Source organism: Gossypium hirsutum, chromosome A01, assembly GCF_007990345.1.
Source record: "Gossypium hirsutum isolate 1008001.06 chromosome A01, Gossypium_hirsutum_v2.1, whole genome shotgun sequence".
NCBI classification, from domain to species: domain Eukaryota; kingdom Viridiplantae; phylum Streptophyta; class Magnoliopsida; order Malvales; family Malvaceae; genus Gossypium; species Gossypium hirsutum.
Window position 1 is genome coordinate 110637311 of NC_053424.1, and position 20580 is coordinate 110657890.

The 20580-nt window shown below is 33.6% G+C and overlaps 1 protein-coding gene across 2 annotated transcripts; it reads left to right on the top strand.

The window, feature by feature from the left end:
- The first annotated feature begins 1761 nt into the window (after positions 1-1761).
- Positions 1762-6985, top strand: LOC107925470 (long chain acyl-CoA synthetase 2). Of its 2 annotated transcripts, none has more exons than XM_016856175.2 (19): positions 1762-2260; positions 3352-3415; positions 3576-3668; positions 3760-3816; positions 3907-3955; positions 4046-4122; positions 4214-4253; positions 4339-4451; positions 4534-4698; positions 4820-4930; positions 5017-5104; positions 5212-5278; positions 5371-5446; positions 5527-5644; positions 5723-5968; positions 6047-6186; positions 6292-6474; positions 6567-6686; positions 6769-6985. In XM_016856175.2, exons 1-19 carry the CDS (start codon positions 2112-2114, stop codon positions 6814-6816), a joined length of 2004 nt encoding a protein of 667 aa, XP_016711664.2. In that variant the 5' UTR covers positions 1762-2111; the 3' UTR covers positions 6817-6985. The 2 variants fall into 2 exon arrangements, with proteins under 2 accessions (XP_016711664.2, XP_016711665.2); XM_016856176.2 differs by having other exon boundaries at positions 4339-4433.
- Positions 6986-20580: the final 13595 nt, after the last annotated feature.

The window sequence follows — 20580 nt, forward strand, 5'->3', positions numbered from 1 at the left end:
AATCATGGTTTTGTTTGATTTCAATTTTATATTTTTAGATTTATTTTAGCAAAATAAATTATTTTTCAAAATCATTTTTAAAAAAATTCAAGTAAATAAAAATAATCGATAGCTTTTATAAGGTATTTTTAAAAATATTTTATATAAAATTTTTAAATTTATTTTTAATATTTTATTATAAAATATTCCCTTGCATTATAAAAAATTAATTTTACTCAAATAATAAAAAATAATTACAAATAAATCGAGTTTGATTCAATTTAAATAAATATGTTTTTTATCTTGTATTTCAACAATCATCCAAACATCTTAATTTCATTTGATTTTTGATTTCTCAAAATTTTCTTCCTTAGCCCTACTAGAGTTAAGTAGCGATAGGGAGATTTTTCAAATTTTTATGATTTATTTAATTAATATTAAAAGCTAGTTCTAATTTAAAATTTATTCAATGGTAAAAGATATTTACTCTTTTAGTGTAAAATATATTTCTCTATAATTTGAAGAAAACCACATAAACCTTGATCTATTTTCTAAGAAAAATTTATATTAAAATATAATTATACACTTATTATTTATCTATATAGATTCTTTATGTTTTATTCATTTTTTTATTTTTAATTACAAAAATAATAAAAAATTAATGGCTATGGAAGTATTATAGAAATAAATATATTTAACTTCTTTCATAAAAAATATATTTGGTTGCAATTAAAATAAATTATTTTAAATTTATATTTTATTCGGTTTTATATTAACCTTTATATGAGTTAATTAAATTATTTCGATAGAATTAATTAAGATACCAAATTTTAAAAGGGTTTAAAGGAAAATAAATTGATTAAAAATAAAAGAAAAGTAAAGAAATAAGAAAAAATAATAATTCATATAAAGTTAATATATATAATTAAATTAAGGGAAAAGATTTGATATACCAATTACTAACTGTTAAATTGAAATTAAAATTAAAATTAAAATATATAACATGTATTTGCATAAAAATATTAAAAATGAAGTAAAAAAGTAAATGTTAAGACAAAAGCAAAATATAATTATCATTAATAGCAATTTTATTCTATGTTGAGTGCTAATGAGCCGAACCGAGTTTAGGCTCGATTCTAAAAAATTTTCTAGGCCTAAGCTTGAACATGAGCTCGACCTAAGCCACTCAAAAGGTAAAAGGTTTGTTTTAATGTTTAAAAGTAATAATATGTATTTTTATTTAAATTTAATCATAAAAACATAGAAACGTTAATATGAAATAATTTTTAGATTTTAATAAAAGTCAGGCGAGCCCATTGTTGAAAATACCGTCAACTAGGCCAATAAGCAGCTTGAAACTTGGCTGCTTTTAACTTTGTGTAAATTATGTCTGAATTCTCAATTTCATTCCATATTTATTTTGATATATATCTAATAATATGTGTTTATGTATAAATTTATTTTGGCATAAGTCTAAATATATTTCGGTATCTTTCATCCAAAACTATTCTAAATAATATAAAAAATAATTTTTTGATAAAATTTGAACTGAGTTGGAATTCAGTTAATAAGTGATATTGCTTTTGACTTAAACGTGTTCGAAGGAACCACATACATACATGCTTTAAATATAGCATTTTAATAGGCAGACATAAACATGAAAATTAAGAAGTCGTGGTAGGTAAATCAATCTTGAACTAATTTAGCTCACATCTAATTAATTATGGAGGGCAAAGTTTTATTGAGAAAGAAAACACAGATAGAAGAGAAAAGACTTAACATTCATTGATTCACACCAACCTCTCAACCTCCTTCATAAATAAGAGGGCAAAGTTTCTTGCCATAATTCAACTTTAACCCATTGCATGGAGCAATCAAATCTTCAATATTTTCTTTTTTGGTTTGGAAAATACTATTGTATGAATTTATTGAGGTAGCAGCTCAACTAACTCTCCCACCTCCTCTCATTTTCTCTTTCCTTTTTCCTTCTGTGGTTAAATATTATTTGTCATCACAGCTTAGAGCTTACCACATATATGTTCACTGGCTTCAGCTTCATTTATTCAGCTGTTGGTGCAAACAATATAGACTTCTTGCAATATTGTTTGCTTTAGTTAAGGTGATAATTTATAATGTCAGTCACATATACAGTGAAGGTTGAAGATTCAAGGCCGGAATCTGGGAAAAAGCCGTCCGCCGGGCCGGTTTATAGGTGCATCTATGCTAAGTATGGTCTCTTGGATTTGCCAGACAGAATGCATTCTCCATGGGAGTTCTTTAGGTGAGGATATATATATATACACGATTTGCTCATTTCTTCAAAACACGAAACAATGATGATCTATTGTTGTTCTTAACTTTTTCTCTGAATGGATTGGTTCTCTTTTCTGTTTCATTTGTTTCTTTTGATCTGATTTTTTGGTTTTTTTTTTTAACATTCACTGCTTCCTTTAACTTCTAAACTCATACATAGAAATAAAAACACACTTTTAACATCTATATTTTTATAATTTTTAAAGAATTAAATTAAATTTTTATAATCTTTTAAGAGATAAAATATAATTTTGTCTTTATTAATTTAAAATTTTAAAAAATTCTAAAGAGTTTAGATAATAAATTTTTATTTTAAGGGGACCGAGTCCCACCAGCTCTCCTAAATTCACCTCTAGTTACAATAATAATGGTGTCAAAGTAAATTAAAAGCTCAATCCGGTTTGTTAATTATTTTCATTTTTAACGACATCTTATGACATAATTAGGACGTATTTAGAAAATCAGCTTATAATTAAATTTGATTATAATTACTTGTAACTACACATATGTGGTAAGTTTAAGTATCTACTAGTGCACCCCGATTGCACGCTTTAATTCTTATTTAGGGAGGTGAAATTTTAAGTAATTACATGGATAATTATAATCAATTATTACACTCAAATCTAATTATTTTATGGCTTTCTAAACATGTATATACATGATTTAATTTTTGTTGTCAAATATAATAATTATACTATAGCTTTTTAAACACGTCAGTATATGATTTATTTTGCCAAATATATATGCTTTATTTTCTAAAATATATTTATATGTTATTTTACTAATCACTTTTGAATAATCTGAAAATTTTATTAACCAGAGATAATTTTATATATGTTTTGACTTATTAAATAATTAACTAAATTACATAACATTTATTACAAATTATTTATACATGTTTGGAGAGAGAATAAATTAATAAATATGAGTAATTAAATAAATTACGTGGATGTTTAACTTTTTTATTAATTTGATTAATGATAGTATTTTAGGATTTGGTGTTTTGGTTTTGTAACAAGCCAGATGTTTTTACATTTCTAATATTGGTTTCTTCTGCAGCGAGTCGGTTAAACGGAATCCAAATAATCGAATGCTGGGACGACGACAAACCACAGATTCTAAGGTATAAAAACCCCAATTCTTGAATACACTAATAGTAACTTAATGCCCCAAGTTTACAACTATTGCCTTGGTCTGTCTCAAGTTTAGCTAACAAGATAACCTGTTAACATAACTCAAATTTCTGCAATATGCCGTAATGCATAATTTATCTTGTTTTGCAGCAAGCTGGTCCTTATGTATGGATCACATATCAGGAGGCTTATGATGCAGCTCTCAGAATTGGTTCTGCCATGAGGAACCAGGGTGTCAATCCTGTAAGCCTATACTTAATCTGTCTAAACACAATTTTGATTCCTTTATTAATCTGAATATTTACAAACAAAACATTTACGACCATGCTTTTAGGGGGACCGATGTGGTATATACGGGTCTAATTGTCCGGAATGGATCATTGCTATGGAGGTATATGCCTTGCCTAGTATCTAATAACACCATTGTCACAGCTTTACAAGCTTATATTGTATTATTTGTTTGTTTGCCCCTCTTCTACAGGCTTGTAACTGTCAAGCTGTAACATATGTACCTCTATATCATACTCTTGGTATGACCTCTCTTCTACAGGCTTTACAGTTATCTATTATTCTTCGATTCATTTCGAGGGGATAATTTATCTTGTTTTACGTGATCGCAGGTGCTAATGCAGTGGAGTTCATCGTTAACCATGCCGAAGTTGCTATAGCCTTTGTTCAAGAGAACAAACTCCCTGCTGTAAGTCGTCATTGCAAATGAATCAATGTGGTTATTAGATAATGTTCTATGAATTTGTTTCGTTTCACAATATGGTTTTGATCCTGAACAGATCCTATCATGCCTTCCAGCATGTTGTTCTTACTTAAAAAGTAAGTGGAAATTCCATTCATTAAGATCATTTTTATTTCTTACAGTAATAGCTTAACGTTTGAAGTATTTATCCTCTTTCTTCAGCCATTGTTAGCTTTGCAAATGTTTCTAGCATACAGAAGAAGGAAGCTGAAGAGCTTGGTGTATCTCTGTTTTCATGGAAGGAGTTCTCTGAGCTGGTAGCATGCTTCAACAATGTTGTGCCTTTATTTACGTCTTCATCCAAACGATGCTTCACCAGTTAATAGAAAAACTTGACCTGTTTTGAAATGTTCATAGGGTTCTTTGGATTGTGAGCTTCCACAAAAACAGAAGACTGATATATGCACAATAATGTATACAAGTGGAACAACAGGAGAACCAAAAGGAGTCATTCTCACAAACAAGGCAATCATGACAGAAGTTTTGTCTATAGATCAGCTTATAGAAATTACAGACAAAGCGGTAAGCAAGCAAGCATAAATCCTTTTAAGTAACCATTAAATGAAACGACCATATTTGTAGGATGGAAGCATGTCAATGGCTTTCCGATATTCCCATTTTGGTGACATAAATTGCATTACAGTGTTCGGAAGAGGATACATATTTCTCTTTCCTCCCTCTGGCTCATGTCTACGATCAGATAATGGAGACTTATTTCATCAAAAGAGGTTCCTCAATAGGATTTTGGCAAGGGGTAAGATTTAAGAATGCCATAATCTATACAATTTTACTCTCTTTTGTACTAATGCATCTAATTCATTTCTCCTGCTTTACTTGCAGGATGTCCGTTATTTAATGGACGATGTCCAGGAACTAAAACCAACCGCATTTTGTGCGGTTCCAAGAGTTTATGACCGTATATACACTGGTACATATCAACAATGATCTTTATGAACAAAAAAACAATATGTAATTTCATGTTCTTGAAAATTGTTCCGGGTTCTAAAGCAAAATCCTTAAAACTTGTTCTTGAAGGTATTGTCAACAAAATTGCATCTGGTGGTCTAATTCGGAATAAGTTGTTCCAGTATGCCTATAACTAGTAAGTTTAATGGTAAACCTTTAAACTTTTTGTCCTTGGTTTTATTTGATTGTTAGTCTGCTGCCCAACTAATGTAAAAGCTAAAAAAACAGCAAATTAAGAAATATAGAGAATGGATTCCCACAGGACAAAGCATCTCCTCTCTTAGACAAACTCGTCTTCGACAAGGTTTTTCGATCTCAAGATATTTTCTGTGTTCTGATTAAGATTCTCGATTTGCTTGCTGAAATTTTTTTAAATTGTTATAGGTAAGACAAGCATTGGGAGGCAAAGTTCGTTTAATGCTATCTGGTGCAGCACCTTTGCCTAGGCATGTGGAGGAGTTTCTGCGGGTCTCCTGCTGCTCTAATTTATCACAAGGATATGGTAACAAATTTTATGCTCTAATTTATCAGACTACGAATGTTCTTAATGAAAAATTTTATGAACTTTTTAACATGACAGGTTTGACTGAGAGCTGTGGTGGATGTTTTACTTCACTTGCCAATGTAATGTCAATGATTGGAACTGTAGGAGTTCCAATCACAACCATTGAAGCAAGGCTTGAGTCAGTGCCAGAGATGGGATATGATGCACTTTCCAGTGTACCACGTGGAGAAATATGCTTGAGGGGAAACACCTTGTTCTCAGGTTACTACAAGAGACAGGATCTAACTGATGAAGTTGTTATCGATGGCTGGTTTCATACAGGTATATAAATATAAACTAAAAAACCTTCCTATTTACATCAATGTTTCAATATCTCTTCTTGACTTGAGATTGTTGTAGGTGACATCGGAGAACTGCAATCCGATGGATCGATGAAAATCATCGATAGGAAAAAGAATATATTCAAGCTTTCTCAAGGTGAATATGTTGCAGTTGAGAACATTGAGAATACATACTCACGTTGCCCTCTTATAGCATCGGTATGTTGCTGATTTCTATATATTTAAGCAGCCATAACTGGTATACGAACTCTCCACTATATGACCCTATATACGAGTTTGTTGAACCTTTTGCAATGGTCACAGATTTGGGTTTATGGGAACAGTTTTGAGTCATTTCTGGTGGCAGTGGTAGTCCCAGAAAGGAAGGCATTAGAGGACTGGGGTAAAGAAAATGGTGAAGCTACTGATTTCAAGTCATTATGTGAAAACCCCAAGGCAAGGAAGTACATTTTAAACGAGCTAAATAGCACTGGTCAGACACATCATGTAAGTAGATAAAATTCTTCTTCTTAGCACTATAATTTAATGTATAATAATGGCTTTTCCTCAACTGATGTAAAATCTAATACTTGCAACAGCTCAGAGGCTTTGAACTGCTAAAAGCAGTGTATTTGGAACCAAATCCGTTTGACATGGAGAGGGATTTGGTAACCCCAACTTTCAAACTTAAGAGGCCCCAACTGCTTAAATACTACAAGGTAAGCTTTTTGTTCTATCCCTGCAAACCATTGGTTTGATGGTGAAAAGTGAAAGTGAAAGATTATTTGGATGGATGTGCAGGATCGAATTGATGAACTGTACAGCGAAGGCAAGGGAGCAAAGGTATAATAAGGTCACTTGTTGTGAGAGAAATTCGGCTCTTCTTCACTCAAGTGATTGCAGAAACTTGTTCCTATTAGTTTGAAGGTCATAATGAAAGAAAAGCAAGTAATATTACTTACAAAGACAGATTTATGTGGTCAACAATGCATATACGATTTCGAGTTTACAGTTTAAACCTTTAGAATTATTTATTTTGATTATGGAACCCAACATAGGAAAAAAAGGGGAAAGAGATAGGGTAAGCCCCATCAACCGTTTTTATTATAAATAACATAAATATTATAATAACATTACCAACATAACATATGGACAACACCAATAAAAAAAAATGACTTCAATCATTATATAATTATTAAATATTATAATAAAATCAATAAAAATCCAAGCATGGCTTAAAATATTCCTTTTAAATAAACAACTCATACTTGGATGATATGCCATTTTTCTTTAATTTGTTTTTTTATTATCTTTACTGATTGGGATAATTTTCTATCACTGTCCTCCACTCCTAATTCAGTATCAAGATGGGCTTGGAAGTTAAAAAAATTTCATTATTAGAAAATAGGTTTGGGCAAAAAGATAAGCTCATCTTAAATATGGGTTAAACTTATGCTCTAATATTCAAAATTTGTTCCTAGCATAATCCGATTTGTTTTCAGCTCATATCTTAAACAGGCCCATTTTTTGCCCAAACTTATTCTTTAATCATAAAATTTTTACTCGGACTCAACGAGCTTTCGAACTTAAACTAGTTACTCGACCTCTGGGTAAATCTACTTAAATATAACTTTATTTTTGTAATACCCAAACCTGGCTTAAAAGTTATGATTGAATCTGGAGAAATTACATCGACTCATTTGGAAAACTATTCTCAATAAGTATTTAGCAAATACGAATATGGCAAACAACCATTGAAAACTATTTGTTTGTTTACATAAAACACTTAGGAAATTATTTAATTTGCAGCGGAAAATCTTTTCGGAATTTTATTTTTGAAAACCAAAATCCATTTTGTCGACTTGAGTAATTTTGTAGTTTCATGTTTGGAAATATTAATTATCGATGAATTAATAAAAATCTAAAACGAGTTCAAAAACAGATCACAGATTTCAAACCCAAAAGTTCAAACAAATAATAACGGAAATCACCATATTTACATTAAGGGCGAAAACAATTTGAGCTCCTACACATTGTCCGGTCCTAAGTCAAAGGATTTCTTGAAAAGTCGTAGACAAAACAAAAGAAGTGAGCTATAAAGCTCAATGTATAACTAAACTCAACCAGAGAGTATACCAAACACAATATACCAATCAGAGTATCGCAAAGAACTTCATCATGATCATATAAGCAGGATGGAGAATGGATGGTCAAGGAATTTTATAATAATCAAATACATAGAACGATGAACGCACGACTATGCCAATGCAGTATTTTTTAGAAAATCAGAATGCAAATATTTCAGAAAACATCATACCCAACTCCACTACACACCAAAATAGAGTTCCCCAAAACTCATCCAACCAAATCACACCAACAGATATTTGTGCATAGTGCCACAAGAATAGCAGTTAAAACTGTCGGATTAGATATATGTGGTCAAGTCACTATGTTGCAAACAAGTTGCCAAATAGAATCGTGGATAAACCACCAAATAATACAAATCATTAAACTGCCAGAAACTTCTTCCTTTCACATAATCCCAAACCCTATGCAATGTTTCATGGCATGCATAGACAAAATCAAAATGATAAGAATGTAGAACATGTCGTCATACAATAACAGAAATAGAAGGCATGAGAATCCACACTTTGCAAAACAGATTTGCCAAATCTCAGTGAATCATATTGTGATATCCCGAATTAGGGCTTAATCGGAATAGTGGTTTTGGGACCACAAATCTGAGAGAGAAATAATTATTTTATAATTATTTTTAGGTCTATGGTATGATTGCATGATTGTGTAAAAATTTTGTAAAGAAATTCTATGCATAAAGTACTTAATTTGAAATTAGGGACTAAATTGAATAAGTTTCAAAACTTGCATTGTAACGCCCCCACGCCCGAGACCATCACTAGAGTTGAGCTTGAGGGGTTACCAAACATAATTTATCAATTTAAGAACTTCAAATCATTTGTTTCTACATTCACAGCTTTCTAGCTACTCGCATCACAGTTACAAGAAAAATCATATCTCAAGTTACGAAACTCGAAATCAAGATCCGTAAATTTTCCCTGAATCTAGACTCATATATCTATTTACTAATTTTTTTCTAGAATTTTTTATTGGGCCAATTAGTACAGTTTATTAATTAAAGTATCCCCTGTTTCAGGGTTCGACTACTCTAACCTCTGTGTATTACGAATCAAATATATCTCTATACAAAATTTCAATGACTATGAGGTTTGTTTCTATTAAAACTAGACTCAATAAGGAATCTGTATATATAAATAACAACTTCTAAATTTTAGTAAAATTTATTATAAACTTTTAAAGTCAGAACAGGGGATCCAGAAATCACTCTGGCCCTATTTCGCAAAAGTTTAAATATCTCATAAAATATAATTTATATTCCTGTTTTTTCAATCCATATGAAAATAGACTCATTAAGCTTCAATTTCATAACTTACTCATCATTTAGTTCTATTTATACTATTTTTAGTGATTTTTTCAAATTCATGTCATTGCTACAGCAATATTTTGTTTTAAGGCAAGTTTCATCTTTCCATGAATTTTTATGAACTAGATAACCTGTTAAACTTCCATGATATCAAACATGATCTAAATTAGCCATCACCATGACTTATCAATATCAAACATTTTCTCAACCAAACATGGCCATATCATAAAATTATTTACACAAAATAGGTATATTGCTATACATGCCATACTTAAGTAGTTGTACAAGCCATTTACCAAGATAAAAGTCCTTTGGATAGTGTGATCGAACTTTCGACCTGTCCCGATTCCTGAGCCGGCTTGTTCAAAACTACAGTGAATGAAAAGGAAGGAGTAAGCATAAATGCTTAGTAAGTTCATATGTAAATAACAAGTAACATAACAATACAAATATACCAAACAACTTTAGCATGGTATCACCAAAACATATATCACATTTCTAAACATCATTCATCATCTTACCACCTTATCGTTGTTGTATCTATTTTCAACCCGAGGATTAAGAACATACCTGTCCAAAGTGTCCATTTCACAACACTTACCAAAACGTCGCTTGCATCTTAAGTGTTCTTCCATTTCACTAGAAATTTCACCCGTTGAACACATTGGAATACAACTCGGATACACGGATAATTTGCACATAAGTGCCTCATATGTAATCAAGAAATCATGTAACCCACCCCTAAGTGAACTCGGACTCAACTCAACGAGCTCGGGCGTTCGCATCCATAAGTGAACTTGGACTCAACTCAACGAGTTCGGATGCTCAACCATCCTAGTGACATGTCACTTGTATCCTAATCTATTCCTAAGGTTCAAACGGGCTTTTTCCCTCGATCTCACATTTGCCGTCTTCCATGGAATATCGAAACCGATACTCGGTAGCAATTCATATTTATCAAGTAGTAAACATAATTTGCATATTACTCAACATTAACCACAAAGCATAATATTTCACGATTAAAAATCAGCATATCATATAATTAACATTAATAACTTAAAAATAACATTTATGCTACATTATTTACACATGAACTTACCTTAGTACCAAAATATAAAGATTTTGCAATTTAGTCCACAATCTTTTCTTTTCCTCGATCACGACTTGAATCTCGTTTTTCTTGATTATGGAGCTTGGAAGCTTGAAACAAACCCTAGCTATGGAGAACCCTTGAAATTTCGGCCTAATGAAGAAGATGGACAAAAATTGGCTTTTAATTTTGTTTTTAATTCATTTTAATAACTAAATGACCAAAATACCCTTACTACTAAACTTTCCAAAAATTCCTTCCATGTCCTAATTTTGTCCATGAACTTAAAATTAGTCAATTTGCTATTTAAGACCTCCTCATTAATATTCCAAAACAATTTCATACTAAAAACTTCTAGAATGCAAGTTTTGCAACTTATTCGATTTAGTCCCTACTTTCAATTTAAGCACTTTAGGCATAGAATTTCATCACGAAATTTTCACACAATCATGCAATCATATCATAAACATCAAAATCATTGTAAAATAATTATTTCTATCTCGGATTTGTGGTCACGAAACCACTATTCCGATTAAGCCCTAATTTAGGATATTACAACTCTCCCCCCATTTTAAGGATTTTCGTCCTCGAAAATCTTACCGGTAAACAGGTGTGGGTATTGGTTTCTCATAGTTTCTTCAGGTTCCCATGTAGTCTCTTCTACCCCATGCTTTTGCCACAACACTTTTACAAGTGCAACACTTTTATTTCTTAGTTGTTTGACTTCTCGAGCTAAAATCTTAATCGGTTCTTCTTCATAAGTCATATCCGGTCGCAGTTCAATTTCTGTCGGTGAAATTATATGTGAAGGATCCGAACGATACCGACGTAACATAGATACGTGAAACACATCATGAATCTTCTCTAATTTGGGTGGTAACGCTAGCCGATATGCTACCGGTCCAACTTTTTCAATTATTTCATACGGTCCAATAAAACGCGGACTTAACTTGCCCTTTCGTCCAAATCTAAGGACTTTCTTCCATGGAGACACTTTCAAAAATACCTTATCACCAACTTGAAACTCCATCTCCTTTCGTTTCAAATCCGCATAAGATTTCCGTCTATCTGAAGCAGCTTTCAAACAATCTCGAATCACTTTCACCTTTTCTTCGGTTTCTTTTATTAAATCAACTCCAGAAATCTGATTTTCCTTGAGTTCAGTCCAATACAATGGCGTCCGACATTTACGACCATATAATGCTTCATAAGGTGCCATCTTCAAACTTGTCTGATAACTATTATTATAAGCAAATTCTACCAACGATAAATACTTTTCTCAACTACCTTGAAATTCCAATACACAACATCTGAGCATGTCTTCAAGAATCTGAATTACTCTCTCTGATTGTCCATCAGTTTGTGGATGAAAGGCAGTGCTGAAATTTAACTTTGTACCTAATGCTTCTTGCAACTTTTGCCAAAACCGTGAGGTAAACCTCGGATCTTTATCCAAAATGATTGAAAAAGGTATCCATGAAGTCTAACAATCTCTCGGATATACAATTCAGCCAACTTATTAAGAGAATAATCTGTACGTACCGGAACAAAATGAGCCGATTTAGTCAGTCTGTCAACTATTGCCCAGATGGCATTTTTCTTCCCTGGAGTTAACGGCAACCCTGATATAAAATCCATAGTAATCCAATCCCATTTCTATTCAGGAACCATAATAGGCTGGAGTAATCCCGAAGGTACTTGGTGTTCAGCTTTCACTTGTTGGCAAACTAAGCACTTTGATACAAACTCGGAAATATCTCTTTTCATTCCACTCCACCAGTACATTTTCTTCAAGTCATTATACATCTTCGTACTGCCCGGATGAACCGCTAAACAACCATTATGTTCTTCATGCAAAATCTTTTGAATCAACTCATCATTTCTCGGTACACAAATCCAATTTTTAAACATCAAACAACCATTAGAACCGATTCTGAAATCTAATCCCGTATCAGCTTCACACTGTTTTCTTTTGGCTAGCAAATCTTGATCATTTTTTTAAGCTTCAGAAATCTCTTGTAAAAACATCGGTCTTGCTCTTAACTCTGCTAGAATCGAACCGTCATCTGAAATTTTCAACTGAGTGTTCATAACTCTTAAAGCAAACAACAACTTTCTGCTTAAAGCATCGGCAACCACATTCGCTTTTCCTAGATGATAATCGATAACAAGCTCGTAATCTTTCAATAACTCCAACCATCTTCGCTGTCTCAAATTCAAGTCTTTTTGTGACATCAAGTATTTAAGACTTTTGTGATCGGTATATACTCGGCACTTTTCACCATACAAATAATGTCGCCAAATCTTCAAAGCAAATACCACCGCAGCCAATTCCAAATCGTGAGTAGGATAATTCTTCTCATGAGGTTTTAACTGTCTCGAAGCATAAGCCACCACTTTTCCTTCTTGCATAAGTACACACCCCAAACCATTTAGAGAAGCATCACTATACACCACAAATTCTTTACCTGATTCGGGTTGTATCAACACTGGTGCTTCAGTTAATAACTTTTTCAATTCTTCGAAACTCTGTTGACATTCTTCCGTCCATTCAAATTTAACATCCTTTCGGAGTAGTCTAGTCATAGGAGCAGCAATTATAGAAAATCCATTTACGAACCGCCGATAATACCCAGCTAGCCCCAAGAAACTTCTAACATCAGTTACGTTTTTCGGTGGTTTCCAATCAACAATGGCTGAAATTTTACTAGGATCAACCCGTATACCATCACCTGAAACAATATGACCCAAAAATCCAACTTTCCGGAGCCAAAATTCACTTTTACTAAACTTAGCATACAGCTGCTTATCTCTCAAAGTTTGCAAAACTATCCTCAAATGCTCAGCATGCTCTGTCTCATCTTTTGAATAAATTAAAATATCATCTATAAACACCACAACAAATATGTCCAAGTATGGCCGAAATATGCGATTCATTAAATCCATAAACATAGCAGGAGCATTTGTCAACCCGAATGGCATAACTAAAAATTCATAATGACCGTACCTTGTTCTAAAAGCAGTTTTAGGCACATCTGACTCTTTTACTCGCAGCTGATAATACCCAGATCTCAAGTCAATCTTTGAAAACCATGTCGCTCCTTTTAGCTGATCAAACAAATCATCAATTCTCAGCAACGGATACTTGTTTTTGATTGTCACCTTGTTTAACTGTCGATAATCAACACATAATCTCATAGAACCATCATTCTTTTTCACAAATAACACGGGAGCACCCCAAGGTGAAAAACTCGATCTCAGAAAGCCTTTATCAGTCAACTCTTGCAACTGCGACTTTAATTCTTTCAACTCTGTTGGTGCCATTCTATACGGAGCAATCGAGATCGGAGCTATTTCCGGTATTAAATCAATACCAAATTCTACTTCCCTGACTGGAGGCAAACCCGGCAATTCTTCTGGAAATACGTCCGCAAATTCACACACAACCGGCACTGATTCAACTTTCATTTCAACTTCTTTTGTATTAATTACATACGCCAAATAAGCTTCATAACCTTTTCTCAAATATCTCTGAGCCGACATCGAAGAAATCATACTAGATAATGCCTCTGATTTGTCTGGCTCAACCCGCAGAATTTCACCACTTTCACACTTTAATTCTATAACTTTTTCTTTGCAATTTATTATAGCATCATGCAATGTCAACCAATCCATACCCAAAATAACATCAAATTCATCAAACGGCAACAACATCAAGTCGGCCGGAAAGTAATGAGCCCGAATCATTAAAGGGCATTTCTTGCTTACTTTATCAACTATCACGCATTTGCCTAACGGGTTCGACACTCTAATCATAAATTCTGTGTTCTCAACAGGTATATTCATACTAGACACCAGTTTAATGCATACGTATGAATGAGTAGAACCAGGATCAATCAAAGCAATAACATTAATATCATAAAGAGAAAATATACCGGTAATCACATCGGGTGAGGAAGCATCTTCACGCGCTTTAATAGCATAAGTTCTAGCCGGAGCTCTTCCCTCAGATCTAACTGCTGCATCTCTGGCTACATTCTTACTGCTTGTTTCACTTCCAGCTTTTCTCGGATACCTTCCCCTCGAGTTTGCACCACTAGCTTTTACACTCTGAAATTTTTCTTTCTCAGCTCTCTCTGGGCAGTCTCTAATAAAATGATCCGGAGAACCACATCGAAAACATTCATTTGCTCTGCACAGAGCAAAATGATTTCTACCACACCGCTGGCACTTGGGTTTAACAAATCTCGAGTTCCCTACACTGGCTGCAGAAGTATTCTGAGATTTAGGACCCATATTCTGCTTCTTAAAATTTCCATATGATTGCCCAGCTGAAACTTGGGAACGAGGATTCATATTTCTTGACTTTCTGGGTTGCTGTGAAGGTGCCTTACTCATTGGCCTTTTCTTCCAATTTCGTGTCTCAGCCTCTACCTTCCTCTTCTCTTTAAGTAGTTCTTCAGCCTTACAAGCTTGATCAACTAGGACTACCATTTCTTTCAGTTCAAGGATCCCGAAAAATACTTTAATGTCTTTGTTGAGCCCATCTTCAAATCGTCGGCACATCTTGGCTTTTGTAGGAACATATTCCCTGGCATACTTACTCAATCGAACAAACTCTCTTTCATATTCTGAGACTGTCATATTACCTTGCTTCAGCTCAAGAAACTCTTTACATTTCTGATCAATAAATCTTTCACTAATATGTTTCTTCCGAAACTCTTCTTGAAAGAATTCCCAGGTTACCCTCTCTTTCGGTACCACAGAAATCAAAGTCTTCCACCAATTATAGGCTGAATCTCTCAACAAAGATGTAGCACATTTTAAACATTCTTCAGGTGTACAAGATAATTCATCAAATACCCGGATAGAATTTTCAAGCCAGAACTCTGTTTCCTCTGCATCATCATCAATATTTGCTCTAAGTTCTTCAGCCCCTTGCTTACGAATTCTATCAACGGGGGTTCTGTGAAATTTTATCATATCCACTCCTTGAGGCATTGGAGGCATAGGTTGAGGAATTGGGGGAGGTGGGGGAGGTCGTACATTTGGGTTCGTACGAACGAACTCAGTGTACCATGCACTCATCATTTGGAGAAAGGCTTCCCGATCCCTTTCTTCTCCTCCCTGACCAACAGTAGGAGGTGGGTTTTCAGTCGGCGCTGCCCTTTCAGCCGGAGCTGGCGTATTACTCTCTACTTCATCTGCCACAGCTGGATCGGGATCCATTTACTATATAAAAATCATTTAAAAAGGTCAGAAGTCGTCACATTATCACAATTCATACATATGGCATGTATAGCAAAATCCGTACATACAACACGTAGTTCGAGAACTGACGAAACCTGCTCTGATACCACTAAATGTAACGCCCCCACGCCCGATACCATCACCGGAGTCGAGCTTGAGGGGTTACCGAACATAATTTATCAATTTAAGAACTTCAAATCATTTGTTTCTACATTCACAGCTTTCTAGCTACTCGCATGACAGTTACAAGAAAAATCATATCTTGAGTTAAGAAACTCAAAATCAAGATTGGTAAATTTTCCCTGAATCTAGACTCATATATCTATTTACTAATTTTTTTCTAGAATTTTTATTAGGCCAATTAGTAAAATTTATTAATTAAAGTATCCCATGTTTCAGGGTTCGATTGCTCTAACCTCTGTGTATTACGAATCAGATATATATCTGTACAAAATTTCAATGACTATGAGGTTTATTTCTATTAAAAATAGACTCAATAAGGAATCTGTACATATAAATAACAACTTCTAAATTTTAGTAAAATTTATTATAAATTTTTAAAGCCAGAACAGGGGATCCAGAAATCACTCTGGCCCTGTTTCGCAAAAGTTTAAATATCTCATAAAATATAATTTATATTCCTGTTTTTTCAATCCATATGAAAATAGACTCATTAAGCTTCAATTTCATAACTTACTCATCATTTAGTTCTATTTATACTATTTTTAGTGATTTTTTCAATTCATGTCATTGCTGCAGCAATATTCTATTTTAAGGCAAGTTTCATCTTTCCATGAATTTTTATGAACTAGATAACCTGTTAAACTTCCATGATATCAAACATGATCTAAATTAGCCATCACCATGACTTATCAATATCAAACATTTTCTCAACCAAACATGGCCATATCATAAAATTATTTACACAAAATAGGTATATTGCTATACATGCCATACTTAAGTAGTTGTACAAGCCATTTACCAAAATAAAAGTCCTTTGGATAGTGTGGTCGAACTTTCGACCTGTCCCGATTCCTGAGCCGGCTTGTTCAAAACTACAGTGAATGAAAAGGAAGGAGTAAGCATAAATGCTTAGTAAGTTCATATGTAAATAACAAGTAACATAACAATACAAATATACCAAACAACTTTAGCATGGTATCACCAAAACATATATCACATTTCTAAACATCATTCATCATCTTACCACCTTATTGTTGTTGTCTCTATTTTCAACCCGAGGGTTAAGAACATGCCTGTCCAAAGTGTCCATTTCACAACACTTACCAAAATGTCGCTTGCATCTTAAGTGTTCTTCCATTTCACTAGAAATTTCACCCGTTGAACACATCGGAATACAACTCGGATACACGGATAATTTGCACATAAGTGCCTCATATGTAATCAAGAAATCATGTAACCCACCCCTAAGTGAACTCGGACTCAACTCAACGAGCTCGGGCATTCGCATCCATAAGTGAACTCGGACTCAACTCAACGAGTTCGGATGCTCAACCATCCTAGTGACATGTCACTTGTATCCTAATCTATTCCTAAGGTTCAAACGGGTTTTTTCCCTCGATCTCACATTTGCCGTCTTCCATGGAATATCGGAACCGATACTCGGTAGCAATTCATATTTATCAAGTAGTAAACATAATTTGCATATTACTCAACATTAACCACAAAGCATAATATTTCACGATTAAAAATCAGCATATCATATAATTAACATTAATAACTTAAAAATAACATTTATGCTACATTATTTACACATGAACTTACCTTAGTACCAAAATATAAAGATTTTGCAATTTAGTCCATAATCTTTTCTTTTCCTCGATCACGACTTGAATCTCGTTTTTCTTGATTATGGAGCTTGGAAGCTTGAAACAAACCCTAGCTATGGAGAACCCTTGAAATTTCGGCCTAATGAAGAAGATGGACAAAAATTGGCTTTTAATTTTGTTTTTAATTCATTTTAATAACTAAATGACCAAAATACCCTTACTACTAAACTTTCCAAAAATTCCTTCCATGTCCTAATTTTGTTCTTGAACTTAAAATTGGTCAAATTGCTATTTAAGACCTCCTCATTAATATTCCAAAACAATTTCATACTAAAAACTTCTAGAATGCAAGTTTTGCAACTTATTCGATTTAGTCCCTACTTTCAATTTAAGCACTCTAGGCATAGAATTTCATCACGAAATTTTCACACAATCATGCAATCATATCATAAACATCAAAATCATTGTAAAATAATTATTTCTATCTCGGATTTGTGGTCACGAAACCACTATTCCGATTAAGCCCTAATTTAGGATATTACAACTCTCCCCCCTTTTAAGGATTTTCGTCTTCGAAAATCTTACCGGTAAACAGTGTGGGTATTGGTTTCTCATAGTTTCTTCAGGTTCCCATGTAGTCTCTTCTACCCTATGCTTTTGCCACAGCAGTTTTACAAGTGCAACACTTTTATTTCTTAGTTGTTTGACTTCTCGAGCTAAAATCTTAATCGGTTCTTCTTCATAAGTCATATCCGGTCGCAGTTCAATTTCTGTCGGTGAAATTATATGTGAAGGATCTGAACGATACCGACGTAACATAGATACGTGAAACACATCATGAATCTTCTCTAATTCGGGTGGTAACGCTAGCCGATATGCTACCGGTCCAACTTTTTCAATTATTTCATACGGTCCAATAAAACGCGGACTTAACTTGCCCTTTCGTCCAAATCTAAGGACTTTCTTCCATGGAGACACTTTCAAAAATACCTTATCACCAACTTGAAACTCCATTTCCTTTCGTTTCAAATCCGCATAAGATTTTTGTCTATCTGAAGCAGCTTTCAAACAATCTCGAATCACTTTCACCTTTTCTTCGGTTTCTTTTATTAAATCAACTCCATAAATCTGATTTTCCTTGAGTTCAGTCCAATACAATGGCGTCCGACATTTACGACCATATAATGCTTCATAAGATGCCATCTTCAAACTTGTGTGATAACTATTATTATAAGCAAATTCTACCAACGGTAAATACTTTTCCCAACTACCTTGAAATTCCAATACACAACATCTGAGCATATCTTTAAGAATCTGAATTACTCTCTCTGATTGTCCATCAGTTTGTGGATGAAAGGCAGTGCTGAAATTTAACTTTGTACCTAATGCTTCTTGCAACTTTTGCCAAAACCGTGAGGTAAACATCAGATCTTTATCCGAAATGATTGACAAAGGTATCCCATGAAGTCTAACAATCTCTCGGATATACAATTCCGAACTCGTTGAGTTGAGAATACAAGTGACATGTCACTAGGATATTTGAATTCCGAACTCGTTGAGTTGAGTCCAAGTTCACTTATGGATGCGAACGCCCGAGCTCGTTGAGTTGAGTCCGAGTTCGCTTATGGGCGGGTTACATGGTAGCTTGGCTACATAATTTCCGCAGGCTATTGAGTTTGTCTAGCTGCGGGTATGACACTTATGTGCATGCAATCCGTGTATTCGAATTATATTCCAATGTGTTCAACGGGAGAATCTTAAGTGAATAAGGAGAATACCTAAAACGAAGGTGACATGTTGATAAGTGTGGTGAATGGGAAAATTTGACAGGTATGTGCTTAAACCCTCGGGTTGAAAACTTGATATGATGAAATCGTGGTAAGATATTAAATGCAAATGTAACATGAATGTCTTGGTGATATTTATGCAAATGATGTTTTATGTTGGATTGCATGATTATGTTACTTGCTATTTGCATGTGAATTTACTAATCATTTATGCTGACTCCCTCCTTTCCATTTTTTGTAGTTTTGACAAGCTAGTTCAGAAATCGGGAACGGTTGGAGGCTCGCTCACACTATCCGTAGACCATTTTGGTATAGAGGTTTGTATATTTTGAGTATGGCATATATAGCATTATAATTATTTTGTGTATATAATCTTATGATATGGCTATTGAGTGGTACGGAAATGATTGGTAATGATTAGCCATAGGAATGGCTAATCAAAAATCATACTTGGTGTTATGTATGCTTAATGTGCTATTTATTCCATGGAAATTCATAAAAAGGTGACATTTGCTATAAAACAGTATCATACAGCAGCAATTACGTGAGTTTGAAAAATCACTAAAAATAGTAGAGACAGAATTAGATAGTGAGTAAAATATGAAGTTAAAGCTTATTAAGTCTATTTTCATATGAAAGAAACAAAACAGGTAAATTAGTTGTATTTCATGAGATATTTGAGTTTTGGTGGAACAGAGTCAGAGCGATTTCTGAATCCCCTGTTCTGACTTTAAAAATTCACTAAAAATTGTACAAAAATAATTATGGACTTTATATGTATAGATTCCTTTTTAAGTCTACTTTTAAGAGAAATAAACGGCATAGTCATCTGAATTCTGTACAGAGGGAAAAGTGATTCGTAGTGAACAGAGGTCAGAACGGTCGAACACTGAAATAGGGGAAATTTAACTAATAAACTGTACTAATTGGCCCGAGCAAAAATTCTGGAAAAAATTTTAGTAAATATGAGTCTAGTTTCAGGAAAAATTTACGGATTTAAATTTCGAGTTTCGTAACTCGAGATATGAATTTTTTTAGCGACTGTGACGCAAATGGGCAGTTTATTTCGAAAGTTGAACTAAATTGTTTGAAATTGTTTAAGTGATAAATTAAGTCTGTTAACGCCTCGTGCTCGACTCCGGCGACGGTCTCGGGTAATGGGGTGTTACACATATTAGGTTTGCCATGAAGTCACATGCATGGTTATAAATCAGAATCAGTATCAAACAAACCAAC

What these genes read in the sequence shown, in the direction of transcription:
- LOC107925470 (XM_016856175.2), top strand. Translation starts at nt 2,112, where the DNA reads ATGTCAGTCACATATACAGTGAAGGTTGAAGATTCAAGGCCGGAATCT. An exon ending in AAGAGAACAAACTCCCTGCT is followed by an intron (nt 4,123 to 4,213) that starts GTAAGTCGTCAT and finishes GATCCTGAACAG; the next exon opens with ATCCTATCATGCCTTCCAGC. An exon ending in TGGTAGCATGCTTCAACAAT is followed by an intron (nt 4,452 to 4,533) that starts GTTGTGCCTTTA and finishes AAATGTTCATAG; the next exon opens with GGTTCTTTGGATTGTGAGCT.